Raw genomic sequence first — 17,294 nt, forward strand, 5'->3', positions numbered from 1 at the left:
TCAATATTGCTCGCTGTCCCCTTTGTGTTTGCATCTATCTACCAGCATGCTTTAAACTCATCTCCCTATCGGCATAATCCTCGTTTGGTCATATTTTGCTCATATTTAAACTTCAATGCAGTCCAAAAAAAGGGGAATGATTTGATCTAATAGCTTTTTTTTTTCCTTCACTTGCATAGGCTTTTTTTTCTGAAGGTATCGTCTTTAAATCGATCAGCCATGTGCCAAGTGATAGGGCGGTCCAGTCTCGGTCAGGCTCCAAAGTGAAGCACACCATCCAGGTGGCCTTTCAGGTTAGCTCTCCTGCTTGGAAATGCTCCAGTAGATGTGTTGTCCAGGAACTGACCTTCTAGAGTCACATCGTGATTTCTAATCATTACACTCGGCAGGTGTGAGGGCCATATTCAGCCACTGGCCAGATTGCAAAGTTAACCGGATAAATATATCTGCTTAGCTTTGAATGGATATTCAGTGGTGTAGTCGCACCACTGGCTAACTTTAGGGTACTCTGTGGCATGACATCTGGCTAGTTGAATATCACTTGTCCAGCTAACCTAACTCTGCCCAGAACACTCCTACATTATCCTGCTAAATTTTAGCCAGATAAGTGCCCAAAAATATTCAAAAAAGTCATCATTTAGCTGGATAACTGGCAAGATATCTGGCCAAATTCTGCTGACTATGGACCCCATTAGAAATAGATGGTAAGGCTTCTTCCAGGCGTGGCTTGTTTTAAAGTCAGGGAGACAAAGGAAAGTTAAAAAAAAAAAATTTGCTCTTTGCCTTTCTCTACTCCCATCCAGTCTTATTTGAAATAGGTAAATTTGCTATTTGCTGCCCTCTGATTCGGTCCTGAACAACATTTTCATCAAATATTATATCCATTTTAGGATGCTTTCCTTCATGTTTTCTTAGCCTAATATTCTTGCATCCAGCCCACTTTGTTTTGAGTTTTGACTTCTTTTAGGAACGTATTTATCTGCAAGTTATTCCTTTTGATTAGATCCTTCAGGTCACTCACTCTTGCTTCAGTTTCCAGCACCTGTTTGGTTGTCTGTCAAGTCTTCATTAATTTTGATTAAGTGATTCGTAGAGAACCCAATTTAGTGGTACCGCTTCGGAGCAGCTAACATGCCTGATTTTCAGAGAACTCTGATATACATCTGGCTGAGGGATTAAGACCAGTGGGTCTGCAGTGGCAGAGTCCACCATTTTAAACCTGTATATTCCCTGTGAAAGTTGATCCTCCTCTGTTTCCCCTCATCATATTTATCAATATAAGTACTTTTTTTTTTTTTTTTAAAACAGAAGCTCCTCTTTTGAGTAGGATTTGCTGGTCTCTTTCAAGATAAAAGTCAAAGGGATTCCTGTTTATTGGACTAACTCAACACATTTGTGACTAACGTTTTAGAGTCATGTTCCCTTCATCAGATCAGTGAAGCAATAGCACAGATACACTAAGTTTAAGTAGTACAAAGTCAGTCAGCTAGGCCTTAGGTTGTCTTCATCCACAATCCTTTGCTCAGGATTTTGTTATAGACAATCAACCAAACAAAAAAAAGTTTAAAGTTTGGGAGTTTACAAAGATATATATTTTAGGCTATGTCTTGGATTACTCAACAGCAATGGAAAGATTTCTAACTTTCATGAGTTCCAAAAAATTAATGATGAAATTTCAACATTTTAATCAGCTAAATTCTGAGTTACCATAGGAGACAAAATAGGAATTTTATGACTTTGATTTTGTTAATTATTATTATAAAGGAACTGGCAAAGTGTGCTATAACTGAACACACTTCTGCTTCTTTAGCAGAGGCATCCACTGATGATTCTGTGTCTTAAAGATTTACATTTTGAAGTCTGTTCTGGAATTGAGAATAAATGTTAGGCTAATCATTCAAAAGATTTTTTTCTCTGTCATTTCTCTTTATGCAACTCTAGATTATAGCACTTAATTTTCTATTATTTTTGTCTTTTTTTGATATTCTGTTTATTTGTGAGTGGCATAAAATAACATCACACAGCAGGTGAAAAAAATCAACAAACCAATAACAAAGGCAAAAAAAATAGTACACTTTCTATATCACTCACAGTTATTTGAATAGAAACCCTTCCCCGATATCCACATTTATTCCACACTCACACCATTCATACCTGGATGTTCTCACGTAAATTTACTTTTGTAACAAAAGCATAAACTTAACACAGCTATGTTATCCCACAATTTGAAATAGCCCCTCAATGTCAATAAATGCCTTTGTATACCAGCAGATTTTCGGCGTAGTAACACTAATGTTGCATAATCTTCCATTAAATCTTTCCAGTAACTGAAAATGGGTACATTATCACAATTCCAGTTTGATAAAACAATTTTTTTCTTTAAGACAATTGCAATACCCACAAATTTTTTCCCCTCCACTGGGTAGACCCAAAGATTTTTTCAAATAGCAGTAACTGAATTATTCTCTCAGTCCATGTCAAAGAGCAAGCTATGGACTCTAAATATTCGATTATCTGACTCCAGTACGATTGTAGTTTGTGGCACCCAGTAAATATGTGACCAAACGTTCCCAATTGCATTTAATACATAAATTAGACTGCCAGATCTTCATTTCAGCCCTTTTTTCCCCCTAGTAATATAGATACAATGAATATATTTGAATTGAATCTCCCTCAGATTTGCTAGAAGTAAAAGTCGGTATATGGAGGTAAAGGCACAAATCATAGCCTCCTGTCCCAGGTAAAATCTCAGGTCACTATTTCAGATTTCGGCCAATTTCAGCACATGTCCCCTCAACATCTCTGTTTTTAAACAATAAATACCATATGCCAATCTTATTACGTTTCGGAATGGTTTCCAAGAAAGTTTCCTCTTCTACAGTAAATGTAATATTAGTGATCGCATCCTTGGTTATACTTGAATAATAGTTGTCGCGCCTCTAGGGAAGCAAAAATTGGGAATCTGGGATAAAATATAGGTTCTTTACCTGCTAGAAGGAATACATTTTTTTTTTATTCAGGATCAACCATTTGTCCCACAGTAAACAAACCCTTCTAGGACCAAGACTGAAACCAAGAATCACCGAGCCCTGGCAAAAAATGTATATTTCCATTAAAAGCCAAAGAAGGAAAAGGAGAGAATTTTCTATAAGAACGCTCCCTCTACCCCTTCCAGGCTTTGTGAAAAACCCTGACCCAAAAATTGAAAAAATGTTTTAACGATGCCAGCCTGAAAAAGGAAGTATATTGATGGGTAAATACAGATATGTCCATGCTGGCAGTAATTCCTCAGTGTCGAATTTATTATGTTGGGAAACCCACTCTAGGATATAATGATGTAGACACGCTACGTTGTAAAACCGTATGTTTGAAATGGCCAATCCTCCCAACCCCTTATCACATTCTAGCGTTAATAGTTTTAACCTTGCTCTTTTTCCACGCCAAACACAACTGAAGATAAGTGAATTGAATAATTGAACAACCTTACTTCAAATCCAAACTGGGATCATTTGCATGCTGTATACCAATTTTGGCAAAACTATCTTTCTGACAACTGCGGATCTGCCCATCAGTGAAATAGGGAAAGACATGCAGTTGGCTCAGCAGTTGCTTAATCTTGTCCAGAACAGCCAGAAAATTAAGTTGATAGATTTCTTGCATGGTCCTTTTCAACGCAATACCCAAATAATGAAAATTATTTTGTTTCCAGGCAAGCAGAAAGGTTCCCTGCCATCTGTCCTTTAGTGAAATGTCCAAGGGAAAGGCCTCAGATTTGTTATAGTTAATCTTTAAACCCGAAAAGGATCAAAAATCTTCAATTTCTTGAATTATTTCTAAAAGACTTGTACTCAGATTACCCATCAGCAGCAAAAAGACTAATTTTGGAAGTTTTTCTGCCTAAGGTAATACCTTCAGATATGCCTAAATCTTACAGACGAATGGCCAGCAGTTCCAGTGCCAAAACATATAATAGAGGAGACAAGGGACATCCTTGTTGGATACGCCTACCTAAAATAAATTGATCAACGAGCCATTTACCAAATTTGGGCCATAGGAGTATTATAAAATATTTTTATCCATTGTTGAAAATTATCCCCAAAATTATACCATCTTAAGGCTTTCCAAAAGTACGACCACTCCACTCTTATCAAATACCTTTTCAGAATCTAGGCCCACCAACAAATTCTCTTCCCCCTTCCCCCTTTCCTCTGCTACCCTGCAGAGCCAGTAATGCCTTTAATATATTATTGAAGGAAAAACATCCCTTGATAAATCCTGATTGGGCTGGATGTACTAGTGTTTGGATTAAGAACATAAGAACATAAGAAAATGCCATACTGGGTCAGACCAAGGGTCCATCAAGCCCAGCATCCTGTTTCCAACAGTGGCCAATCCAGGCCATAAGAACCTGGCAAGTACCCAAAAACTAAGTCTATTCCATGTAACCATTGCTAATGGCAGTGGCTATTCTCTAAGTGAACTTAATAGCAGGTAATGGACTTCTCCAAGAACTTATCCAATCCTTTTTTAAACACAGCTATACTAACTGCACGAACCACATTCTCTGGCAACAAATTCCAGAGTTTAATTGTGCGTTGAGTAAAAAAGAACTTTCTCAGATTAGTTTTAAATGTGCCCCATGCTAACTTCATGGAGTGCCCCCTAGTCTTTCTACTATCCGAAAGAGTAAATAACCGATTCACATCTACCCGTTCTAGACCTCTCATGATTTTAAACACCTCAATCATATCCCCCCTCAGTCGTCTCTTCTCCAAGCTGAAAAGTCCTAACCTCTTTAGTCTTTCCTCATAGGGGAGTTGTTCCATTCCCCTTATCATTTTGGTAGCCCTTCTCTGTACCTTCTCCATCGCAATTATATCTTTTTTGAGATGCGGCGACCAGAATTGTACACAGTATTCAAGGTGCGGTCTCACCATGGAGCGATACAGAGGCATTATGATATTTTCCGTTTTATTCATCATTCCTTTTCTAATAATTCCCAACATTCTGTTTGCTTTTTTGACTGCCGCAGCACACTGCACCGATTTCAATGTGTTATCCACTATGACACCTAGATCTCTTTCTTGGGTTGTAGCACCTAATATGGAACCCAACATTGTGTAATTATAGCATGGGTTATTTTTCCCTATATGCATCACCTTGCACTTATCCACATTAAATTTCATCTGCCATTTGGATGCCCAATTTTCCAGTCTCACAAGGTCTTCCTGCAATTTATCACAATCTGCTTGTGATTTAACTACTCTGAACAATTTTGTGTCATCTGCAAATTTGATTATCTCACTCGTCGTATTTCTTTCCAGATCATTTATAAATATATTGAACAGTAAGGGTCCCAATACAGATCCCTGAGGCACTCCACTGTCCACTCCCTTCCACTGAGAAAATTGCCCATTCAATCCTACTCTCTGTTTCCTGTCTTTTAGCCAGTTTGCAATCCACGAAAGGACATCGCCACCTATCCCATGACTTTTTACTTTTCCTAGAAGCCTCTCATGAGGAACTTTGTCAAACGCCTTCTGAAAATCCAAGTATACTATATCTACCGGTTCACCTTTATCCACATGTTTATTAACTCCTTCAAAAAAGTGAAGCAGATTTGTGAGGCAAGACTTGCCCTGGGTAAAGCCATGCTGACTTGAAGCTACCATGGATACAAGAATTTTTTATATCTTAGTTCAGAAGCGATATCAGTCGGTACGATTCTGGGAGTATATCATTCTTCTGCGGTTTCAATAGCAAGACAATTGTTGCAATATTATGTCCCGCTTTTATTCTTGTTTTGATGCTGCTGCAGGTCTATTTTCTCTGTTGTGACACAAGTAGGAGCGGTATCACCCGCTCCTACTGAACTTCCAGGCAAAGTTACAACAGATGCAACAGATCCTGCTGAAGCACAGAACAATATGGAAGAAGTGGTAGATGTGAAAAGCATAACTGGTACCCAGAATGCACTATTTGAAGAACCCATGGGAAAGGAGCCATTTGTCCACAAAAAGTTGGATTCTGCCCCCAACTGGGTGTGGATTGACCGAATCGATCAAAAAACAGACCCAGGTTTAGGGTGAGCTTGTTAAGCCGGTTTTGGCTGTCTGCGCTTTGCCTAGGCCTGGTGCAGAAGGCTGCTGATGTTGAGTCAGCAGTGACTGTGTACAATACTGTTGATAAGTCTGAAAGAAACGCCTGTGAAAATAAGGCCGTTGTGGTGCAGATGGCTGCTCAAGGCCTGGCAAGAGGGATTGTACAGCTGACCCCGGGACCCAAGGGCTCAACCTAAGGGCAACGTGGGCTGGTATTGGTGAAACTTCATTTGGGCCTCTGCTTCAACCAGCTCCTCCTGACGACGGTGGGGACCTAAAGGGAGGACCTAAGGGTCCACGCCCGAAACAGCTTGAGCTTGGGCAATATGGTGAGTCTGGAGCAAGGCAGGTTCTGCAGGCTAGGCTGGAGTTCACGAACAATGTGTAGGCTGCACTAGGACTCAGGAATGGAGTGCAGGCTGGGCTGGAGCTCAAGAATGGACTGTGTGGAGGTAAAATTGAACTGGGACAGAGGAACAGACTGGAGCTGCATGGAGGTAAGGGTGAACTGGAACATAGGAACAAAGTTCAGGTAAGCATGGAACTGGAACAGGGGAAAGACTAAGAGAGGATAGCACTGAACAAAACAAAGACAACACAGAATAAGGGACTGGAAAGCCCGAAGGCAGCAAGACAGAAAAGGCAGGAAGAGGCTTAGAGTCAGGAAGAGACCTAGGGAGGCCTCAGGGCTAGGCCAGACAGAGCTGAAGGCCAGGAGGCCACAAGACAGAGAGAAGAATTAGAAGGCCAAAAAGGCTAAAGGATAAGGTAAGGTAAAACAGAAGACAGAAGACCCACAGCCCACGAGGCGAGACAAGGAAAGGCCTGGTAAGGCCACAAGACAGAAGTTGCTAGAGGAAGGAGCTGAAAGGAACTCAATGCTGAAGCATGGAGGCAGGAGCCAGGCAGAGTTAAGTAATGCTGGAGTCTGGGTATGGTGCAGGCAAGCATGAGGGGCCAAGCCAGCCAGGGTAGTGAGCTCATGGAGGTCCCCTGGTGGAGCAGAGGTTGTACTACAGGCTGAGGCAAAAAACCAGGGACATGCTGGAGCGTACATTTCAGAGCAGGGCTCATCAGAGCCCTCTGGTGGAGGGAAGGCCGCACAGCAGCCATAACTATAACAAAAATGCTTTAAGCGCAGAAAACATTTTTATGTGCACATCAATCATATTTATGCACCAAAAACATGCCTTGTGTGTGCAAAACATGTTTTTTGCTCAAAAATTCTGATTGCAGGGTCCAGCACCAGAACTCCAGCTTCTGCCCACAGACTAACACTAGAACTGGAAACTTTACTGCACCCTCTGACCAGGAGTAAAATTTCCAGCACTAAGAAAACATGAGGTAGATTCTATATATACTGTTTGTTGAATAGCTGTATCACGTTCTCATAAATATTACATATAAAAAGAAAAAGAAAACATGAGGTAAGTCAGCCCACCTCTCTGCATAGGAAGGGAGTAATAGTTAATGCCATCATTAGCATGCGATTTCCATGCTAATGGAAATCGCAGCACGGACAGTTTTACGACCTTAACAGAATAAAAATTAATTAAAAGAATAAATAAATAAAGCTTGCTAGGCAGACTGGATGGGCCACTTGGACCACCGGGAAAAGACCAGTGATCTGCGCTGAAGAATTTGTAGAAGGCCTAGAAGCTGAGAATGGGGATTTCTCTCTTTACTAACATTGACACCTAGGGCACATTCCATCTTTTAGATGAATGTGGAGTATGAAAGATCTTCCAGAGGCGAAGTATGGTCTGGTGGCTCGAACAATGGTTCAAAAGATATACCTGTCGAGCCCTCATCCGAACTCAACAGCACAGAGTCACTCACCCAGGGGGGTGAAACTGAAGGCTTGTCCAGTGGGAGCACAGGTGATGCCAAGCGGTCTATCACTTCTGACCTGGAAGACTCAGCCAAAGTGGGGTGGAATGAAGAAGCAGCCTGCAGAATTGGCTCCAAGGGCAAAACTGGGTGGAATTGTTGAGGCCAGGTTTGGAAAGACAGGCTAGAGAAATTTGTCAGACTGCTTGGAAAATACAGAAAAGAAACTTTTTGCCAAAATCATAATCTGGTCTACTGACGGATCTGGACTCTAACCCACTGTAGGAACTGGTTCCTGTGTTTTGGTCTACGGAGAGCCCAAAAGTTATCCATATACATATATAGTTATCTACAGAACATATAGGTTCCAGTGTCTCCAGATGGAACCTCTCCGCCATTAGTCTATATGAGGAAAGTGCTATGACTGGAGAAGAAAGGGATAATTTTGCACCTTCCTCTGCAGATCTAGGATGCGCCATATAGAGTTGCATTGGTAAAGCAGCTGCTAAAATCGGCAACTCAGAGCAGAATGCTTCGAGATCTTCAAAGACCTATTGTCATGTTTAGATGAACGATAGTCTGATCACAGAAAGAATCTGGAATAATGTGTCGATACTGCATCATTGCAGCCCAATTGTGTCAATTTCGATGCATTGAGCAATCGAAGTGCCGAGGCTTCGGACTGTGTTGAGGGGGTGTGGTGCTTCATTTGAGTGCACAGAGGTGGTATGTGTCAAAGCGGTCTGCGTCGAGTGCTTTGATGATCTTGCATAGAGTCCTTCAATGTGAGGTAATACGCTGGGCTTCGATTACTTCAACGCTCTGGGCATCGGTGGATCTTGCGTTGAGTCCTTGATGTAAACTGAGCCACATATTAAGATGTAGCTTGTGACAATGGCTCCAATGGACATGTCAATGGTGCCAGCATCAAGGCACCACACTTCAAATGCCCATGTTTTTTCAATGCAGGCTCCAATAGCTCCAACGACTGGTGGCACTTTTTCTCCTACACAGGGCGACTGCCTGAACTTGACCCTATGGCTTCAGCCTGTGCCGTTGGGGGAGTTAGAGGAGCTTCTGGCTCTGATCTTTTCTCAGTGAGGTAGATGATACTGCACTGAGGGAGAAGGATCTGCTGAGACTCAGATTTATGCAGTTCCTCATTGTAGTGCATCCTGGATCACTGTGAATGCAAGGACATCCATCCACAGGCACAATAGTTCTGTTGGTCATCCTCCAGACCAAGGCAGATTATAGCAGAGCTCATAGTCATCAGTAATGGATATTACTTTACCACATATACACCATTTGAAACCGCTCAGCATTGGCTCTTTCTTCTACAACATCTGAAGAGGCAAGGCCTCTTGGTCTGAAAAAAATATTTTTTTTTTGGTTAGCACTGAAGAGTGCTTTTGTGGGGCTGCCAAGACAGAGAGGCAACAGAAAAAGTTAACAGAAAGATGAAAAAATCAAAGTATTTTAGGGAAAAACTGAGGAGAGATAGAGTACACGTCCTTGCTTGTACACAGACAAAAAATGACTATGGAAGATCACGAAACAACATCTGCACAAGAATGACACATGCTCGATAGAGCTCAAAGCTCTACTATCTTGAAGGGTAGAGTCCATTTGGTGCCACCAGATGACATCACCTATATGTAATGGCTAACTCAGCCTGCTTATTGACACACAAAAAAAAAAATATCACCAGGTCCATTAAGTAAACAAGATACAGCAAGCCAATCTAAACAAAAGCAGAGGAAAAAAAATGTGCTTACATAGGATCTGAGGAGATTCGAGATAGAATCTCTCCAACCCTTTTACTCATTCTCTAAATTGCCCCTAAATTGGCAGCTTGATCCATGGTTATATTTAGAATTGGCATGAGAAAGTGCAGGAGATGCTGCCTGACATTTTTACAGGCCCCATACAATTGAGTTTTTCACACTTCTTTATGATGCTTCTATGGGTTGTCCCTGTACACAGTTTATTTTTTGCAAGGAGAAGACCCTGCTGATTTAAGATATGATTTCATATCTATGTGAGGGAAGAGGGAAAGAAAGAGAGAGAGAGGGCTATAGCTCATCAGAACACATGTGAAAAGCATAAGCCTTTGGAGGCATTTATCTGCTGTTATTCCCTCTGTTACTATGTAACTACCTGCAGTGCTAGAAATTCAGTTACCTGGGGATTTTGCACCAATTTAAAAAAAAAAAAAAAAAATGTGCATCCTTTCCCAGGAAACTATCTGCAAATATTATACATCGGTAGAATTGTGCAGGTGGTTTTTCCAAGAAAACTTATGCACAAACAGGTGAATTTTCAAAGGAGTTACATATGTCAATGTAACATTCTATCATAGTAATTTTCAAAAGCCAATTAAGCACGTAAAGTGTACTTATGTGCTGCGATCGGCGGAGCAAGTGGCAGCAGAACGCCGCCAGCACATATAGCGGGCTGCCGCCACTGACTTTCCCCAAACAAAACCGCCATTCTCCGAAGCAGCAAGACACTGCCAAGGCCTCCTGCGCAGCATGCTTCCCTAGGCACACGCGGGTCTCTCTCCTTGGGCCTTTAAAAGGAACCACGGCACCTGAAGATGTCAGCAGTACTGTCCTATAAAAAGGCAGCTCCCAAACAGCAATGTGCCTCGGCAACAGGTCTCCCTACTGCCTGAGTAGTGTGAGTTGCCTCAGCGTTCTTGTGTTTTCCAGTTACTGTGTCTGATTCCAGAGTCTTCGCCCTCTTGTTCCTGAGGTCCTTGACCAGCCTGTCAGTCACAGCAGTTGTCTCTTTAGTTCTTCAGTGTGCCTTATCTCCTGTGATCCTCCTCGCCCGGCCTTTCCATCCTGCCTTTCCCTACTGACGGATTCCTAGTGTTGACCTTGGCTTGACTTCTGGACTTCCTTGAATGTCTTCTGCCACTGATCCCAGCCTCTCTCAGGATACGCCTTGTCCCAGTGCACTCTGACCCTGCTATGTCAAAGAATTAATGCTGTCCACAGAGGCCCCCTCCTAAGATATGCTGGCCCTCCCCCCGAAGGCTCAACCCAAGGGGAATGAGGGCTGGTAAAGGTGAAGCTCCAGTTGGGCCTCTGCCTCGTCCCGGTCCACCTGCCGATGGTGGGGACCCGCAGGGTTTCTCCCTGCAGGTTGCATCAATTCTGCCTCGGTCTATGGGTCCATGCCAACAACATTATGTGAGCAAATCCTAAGGACAATTCAATGGCATATATTGTAGCAATTTTCAAAAGCAAAGTGCATTTATATGTGTAAAATCCAATTTTAAGTATATAAATGCTTTTGAAAATCAGGCCCATACGTTTGAAAATTAAAAAAAGAAAACAATAAAAAAAATATGCATACATGTGCAAACCCCCACCCCAAGAATGCTTCTTCACTCTACATGTAATATCATGTCTATAATAGCCCCTGCCCTGCACACAAAAGTTTACCTGCACACAGGGAAGGCAATTTCCTACAAGCACATTTCTGTGGAGAAAGCACTGCCTCTCCTGCAGATATGGCTTCAAAAAAGTACCTTTAATATGCTTTCATTAAATATGCCCTTTTAGTTTGAAATTCACTCTACAGAACATGGGGGGGGGGGGGGGGGAACTGAAAAACAGACACGATGAAGAGAAAAACTGTTGCCAATCTTCTCAGGAAACCGCAAGATTCATAGTGAGGTTAGAAAGCTCCTCTTCCTCGGAGCTCACCTCTGACCTTGTGAGTGAGATCCTTTCAGTCCATCATGGATAACCTGCAGACTTTTATAAACAATACACAGGCTTCTTTAAATTCATGGAAAAGTTTAAGGGTCAAGTGGCCTCTAGAAATCAGAGAGACCCAAGACGCCCATTACAATGACTCAGACCTAACTGAGAATAACAAATCCCCAACGAACCCCCAAAAATTAAAGAGAAAAATTCATACCTTTTCTTTAAAATTAGTTTAAAACTTTTGATAAAAATTACCCAAGACTACTGTTCTTTCTTTCTCACCCTCCGCTTGTTTTACTCTCTTGCTTTCAGAGCTTGTCATATATATTAGCTAACAAAGCTGGTGAGAGACCTTCCACCCAAAAACTGGATAAGCACATGTTTCACGAGCACTACATTGTAAAAGCATGTTGGGATCCAGTTTGGATGAAGTGTGATAAATTCAATTTCTTATTATTGCAGTTAAAGAGATCTGGCTGCATTGTCTCCTTACCCTGCACTTCTAAAGAAACCAACCTAGCATTAAAACTGAGCCTCCACTCGAGGTGTGAATCTTTGCCCAGGGTTAGGTGGCCTTTGGTACTCACCTACGATCCTCGGATTTGGGGATGGGGTTGGTGCAGCGCTGGCTGTTGTACTTTGCCACATATTCACATTGCTTGAAGGGGGCGGTCTTGTCTTCCAAAACGTGTCGGATGCAGAAAGCGTAGCCGTTAAGACGTCGCTGCTTGCAGAGTTTTGGGCTATATGAGCACAAGGGCTTATTGTCAATCTCAGAGAAGTGTATGTGTTTGCCTTCATACATCACGTGACTCGATTCCTTGTGAACATCAGCTGAAGGGACAACAACAATTGAAGGAACCAAAAAAAACCCACACAACCTTCTTCTTCTCTGCGACTTTTTGGCGTGGTTTTCACATCATCCCAAGTTACCTGATTTCAAATCTTATGCACCATATCAGGCTTTAGGAGCGAGGCCTCCGCTGTCATGGAATGCTGAGGAGTCGAGTTGGAACAGATTGTCTACAAAGAAATAATCAGAAAAGTCTCATTAAGTCAAGATCCAAACAGACCAGGCTTGCGTCACTCAGCTGACCTAGGAACTGCTAATCATCAGGAGCCATGACTCCAGTTCAGCCCACAAACCCAAGACTATGCTCATCAAATTCTGCTATTTAGAGGTGAAGCAGCAGGTCCTTGGGAGTGCAGAGTGTTAACGCAGAGGGGAGAGGGGTAGGAGAGGAGTTAAACCCTGGGATACCTCAAGTCCTAGAACCTGAAACTAAGTCACCCCAAGTTACACACAGAGTGATATCGACCAAGGCACAGACCATCTGCTGCTTATAGGAGCTGTGATCAGAGAAGGGAAATGCAAGGGCAGACATGCCAGAGCAAGTGAAAAATGAAAAGCTATGGAACCTTATCACATGACATTGCACAAGATCAGTAAAAGCATACGTCAGGTTAAAAACCAGGAGTTTCATCTTATTCAGGAAGAATTAGCCATTCTGGAACATTATTCGTCTAAACTGTGTTTTTTGATCTGGTGGTTTCCTCCTCTTTTATATTTACAGCTCACTCAGAACCACAAGCCTTCTTCTGCAACTATCCGGGGATTTTTACCCTATTTTATCCCCTCCCAACTTATGTTTGGTCCAGTCATGGCCAGGGCTTCTTCTAGAACCCTGCAAACGTGGGCCCTGAATCCAGTCCCCCTTAAGCAGTGACCACAACTCCTTCACTCCTTCCATGGGGGTGTGAACGCTACCTCTTACAGTGGGGCATCCCAAATTTTTAGCCAACATGACCCCATTTTAGTACTTGAAAAAAAAAAAAAAAAAAAGTTTCATGACCCCAGAGGACAACCAAAACAAAACTAGCAGGGATGTGGATCCCCTTTGACAGTCACTCCACTGTCACCCTCCCTGCACTCCAGCTGACCCCTCTCTCAACCTCCACCATTTCCAGACTCTCTCTCTTCTTCTAGCAGATCCCCTCTTACATCCCCCCGGCAGCCCTGTCTCCTCCTCACGCAGGGCTTTCTGTTACCACAGAAACTCATGAAAGGGCAGGGCACATGTTGGCTCACAGGCCGCAAACCAACTACCACTAATACTGCTGAGGCTGGTGCCTGAAAAGCAGAACTGCCTGAGGCACTTGTGACCCACAGTTTGGGGCGCCCTACTCTACAGCATCCCTAGCCCCAGCTGACCCGGGAAATGGAAGACCCAAGGACCTTCTGCACGGCTGGGCCCAGTTACCACCTGAGCCCACATCTAAACTCTTCGTATACCCTTTGAAGGAGCCTCATCACAACAGGGTGATGCATTTTGCAGATCTCTTGTGATAGCTATAATAAAGTCCTTCATCTATATGTTTGGAATGTACAGATATGACTGACCTAATTTTTTTCCTATCCAAGTAAAATAAAGTTATATGTTCACTGAATACATTCATTTTTATTCTAGTATAAAAAAAAGTCCTGATCTTCTAGCAATTTTAGTCATGTGAGGTTCTTGACACAAAAGAATAAAATAATTCAAGCTGTTTTTTTAAATTACATGTGTTTAATATTAATACGCATTTTTTTTCCACACGAGACCAATTAAAAAAAAATAGACTGTAGTCTGCTGACAGACTACAAAAAGTCTGCTTTTCGCACACACAAAAATACTTCAAAGGCTTTTAAACAGGAGCCTCCAGTTGGTGATAAAATAGAGTTTTTGACCCACATTTTTTCATAAGAACATAAGAAGTTGCCATATTGGGTCAGACCAAGGGTACATCAAGCCCAACATCCTGTTTCCAGCAGTGGCCAATCCAGGTTACAAGTATCTGGCAAGTACCCAAACTTTAAGTAGATCCAATGTTACTAATGCCAGTAATAGCAGTGGCTATTCCCTAAGTCAACTTGATTAATAGCAGTGAATGGACTTCTCCTCCAGGAACCTGTCCAAACCTTTTTTAAACCCAGCTACATTAACTGCCCTAACCACAGCCACGGACAACAAATTCCAGAGCTTAATTGTGCATCGAGTGAAAAATAATTTTCTCTGATTTGTTTTAAATGTGCTACTTGCTAACTTAATGGAGTGCCCCCTAGTCCTAGTATCCGAAAGAGTAAATAACCGATTCACATTTACCCATTCTAGACCTCTCATGATTTTATAGATCTCGATCTTAACCTCTTTAGCCTTTCCTCATAAGGGAGCCGTTCCATCCCCTTTATCATTTTGGTGGCCCTTCTCTGTACCTTCTCCAGTGCAACTATATCTTGTTTGAAATGTGACGACCAGAATTGTACACAGTACTTCATCTGCAGTTACGTCACTCTGTAGTGAATAGCTGTGGATCATTTTGGACCTAAATGGCAATTTAAATTTCTCCTAAGCTGGCAGCTGAGTTAAAAATTAGCCTTAGCATGAGATATTCTGGTGCTATCATTCTTTAGTGAACACGGTGATAATTTAAACAAGTGATAACCAGCCTGCTCACGCCTTAAATTCTTGTATAACCCTTTTGTAAATAGATCCCTATGAATCAAGGAGCACTGGGCATCAGAAATGTCTCGTCCCTCCCCTCAGCTACCTTCTTGCCCATTCCTGCAAAACCAGCTTCTCTAAAGGCCCTACAGGCATGCAGGACAGGTAGGAATGCAGCACCCTCCTACCCACAAAAAAGGAACTGAACTCTGGTAGGGGGAGGTTAATCTCCAGTGGGTGCTAACAATATAAAAAAAGAAGCAGATACCCACATTCCTGGCCACTGCTCTAAGAGAGGAGTTGCGTTTCCAACTGCCCCATTCAGTCAGCTCTTACCATATCCCCCCCCCCTCCCCCCGTTCAACATGATCTTTATTGACAAACAGTGTGAGAGTTCCCCAAAAGCCATAACCGTGAGGAATACAACTATTAAGGAACTATTTCCCGCCCTATTGTCTTCACCTCCTCCCCTCCCCGTGTTGCCTGGATAACGAGCAGACGACTAGAAGGGAAGCCTCCGTCGCAAGCGACATCACCTGACTCTTCCCCCTCCCCGCCTCATCTTCCCTCCATTGGGGCCTCACTGTATTTCACCTGTATCACACTCGCCAAGGAGCCGCACGGCGATTAAAGGCATTGAAAACTTGTCTTTCCAGCAGGTTTATCTGATGGCTTCCTGCCACCGGGGATAGACTGCATCTGGTTTTGTACCTACTAAAAAACTCTTGGCCCTACAAATCTATAGATGTAATGGGACAAAACTAGGACCAGCACAGCTGCTTCTTCATGACATGCAGCTAACCAGTGTCTCTGCTGTTTAGCTGAGCAATTTTAGTTCTGCCTGGATTGTTCCTGTACTCTCTGCTTGGCTCTGTACATTTATAGCATTCCAATACATGGCACACACAGCCCCAAAGTGCTGTTCCATGGGACTTTGCTTTCTTAATGAATGGAACACAGTAAACGATAATCCCTCTGCTCAACATTTTGGCATGTCTAGAGCAATGTTGTTTTTGCTTAGAAGTCGCAGGAGGAACCCATCAATATTTAACAGCAGCCGCCAGACAACATGGAAATGGAGCTTTCCAGCCTGGACTTATGGGTAAGCTCTCCCTGCAGCTGTCTGCAAAACATCTGGTGCTTGCATATAAAAAGAACCATGCCAGAGAGCAGTACTGCCAGTCTTGTACAATTTGAATCCATTTTCAAAGCCTAATGATATCCCAGACACTGCATTTTTGCAGGCTTTGCCCAGTTCTTCCTATGCACCTTTTTCAGTACTCCTTAGTGAATCTTTTGGCATGACTCCTAATCTCCTTATCACTGTATTACAGTAGAAGTCCCCATAAGAGAGATATCCAGTACATGCTTTGCTAACTCGGCAAGCATTTCCACATTGCTCAGAATTACAATGGGAAATAAGAGACTTCGGGGGGGGTTCCATGACTCGAGGCCATATCTACTATTTCATCAAGCTCGAGTCAGTTTACCCTTGCCCACGCCACTGGACACGGGTTTTCAGTTTAAAAAGTCTTGTGCTGGTTCATGGTGTCATCAGGCAATGGGCAGTTAATGATCTGTTTGATGTCAGGGCAAACTTAATCTGCTTTTTATGAGCAATAACAAAAAAGCATTTGTGTGTGAAGCAAAGTAGATCTCACCCAGAATGCATACAGCAAAGATATAGATGTAATCCAGTTTCAGAAGTAAGGAAGAGCAACCCAATGCAAGGTTCCACATTGGGAGCAACAACCCAGGAAAAGGATGTAGGCATCATCAATAATATGTTGAAATCCTCTGCTCAGGGCGCAGCAGTAGCCAAGAAAGCTCAAGACTTAACAGATAAGCAGAAAATACTGTTTTACTGTGGTTCTTCCGACTTAATATCATTGCGATATTAAAAGTCAGAGGAACCACAGAAAGCAGCAACTTGGAAAAAAAAAAGTTTTGACAGTGGACAGGTTCGGAAAACAGACACTCAATTGTATGAGCGTCCATTTTCCTAACCCACGCATAGCCGCTTCTCCTGGGCACCCAATGCAGAGGAGGTGCTAGGGAACACACAATTTCCCCTAGCGCCTCCTTTTTAACGCAGCAGCTCATTAGCAGAATGCATCGTGCACCCAGGAGAGGTGGATGGGCGCGCATTAGGACAGCAG

General features: G+C 42.6%; 1 protein-coding gene across 4 annotated transcripts in view; it reads right to left on the reverse strand.

Annotated features, from left to right (window-relative positions):
- Positions 1 to 17,294, reverse strand: part of INO80D (INO80 complex subunit D) — a 127,598-nt gene that overhangs the window by 58,718 nt on the left and 51,586 nt on the right. For 3 of the 4 annotated variants that reach the window (XM_029606321.1, XM_029606323.1, XM_029606322.1), the window contains exon 2: positions 12,241 to 12,676. In XM_029606321.1, coding sequence (XP_029462181.1) covers positions 12,241 to 12,458 — 218 coding nt within the window. In that variant the 5' untranslated portion in view covers positions 12,459 to 12,676. The remainder of the gene's footprint in view (positions 1 to 12,240; positions 12,677 to 17,294) is intronic. The other variant, XM_029606324.1, reaches the window with a different exon arrangement.

Source organism: Rhinatrema bivittatum, chromosome 6 (genome assembly GCF_901001135.1).
Source record: "Rhinatrema bivittatum chromosome 6, aRhiBiv1.1, whole genome shotgun sequence".
Classification (NCBI taxonomy): Eukaryota; Metazoa; Chordata; class Amphibia; order Gymnophiona; family Rhinatrematidae; genus Rhinatrema; species Rhinatrema bivittatum.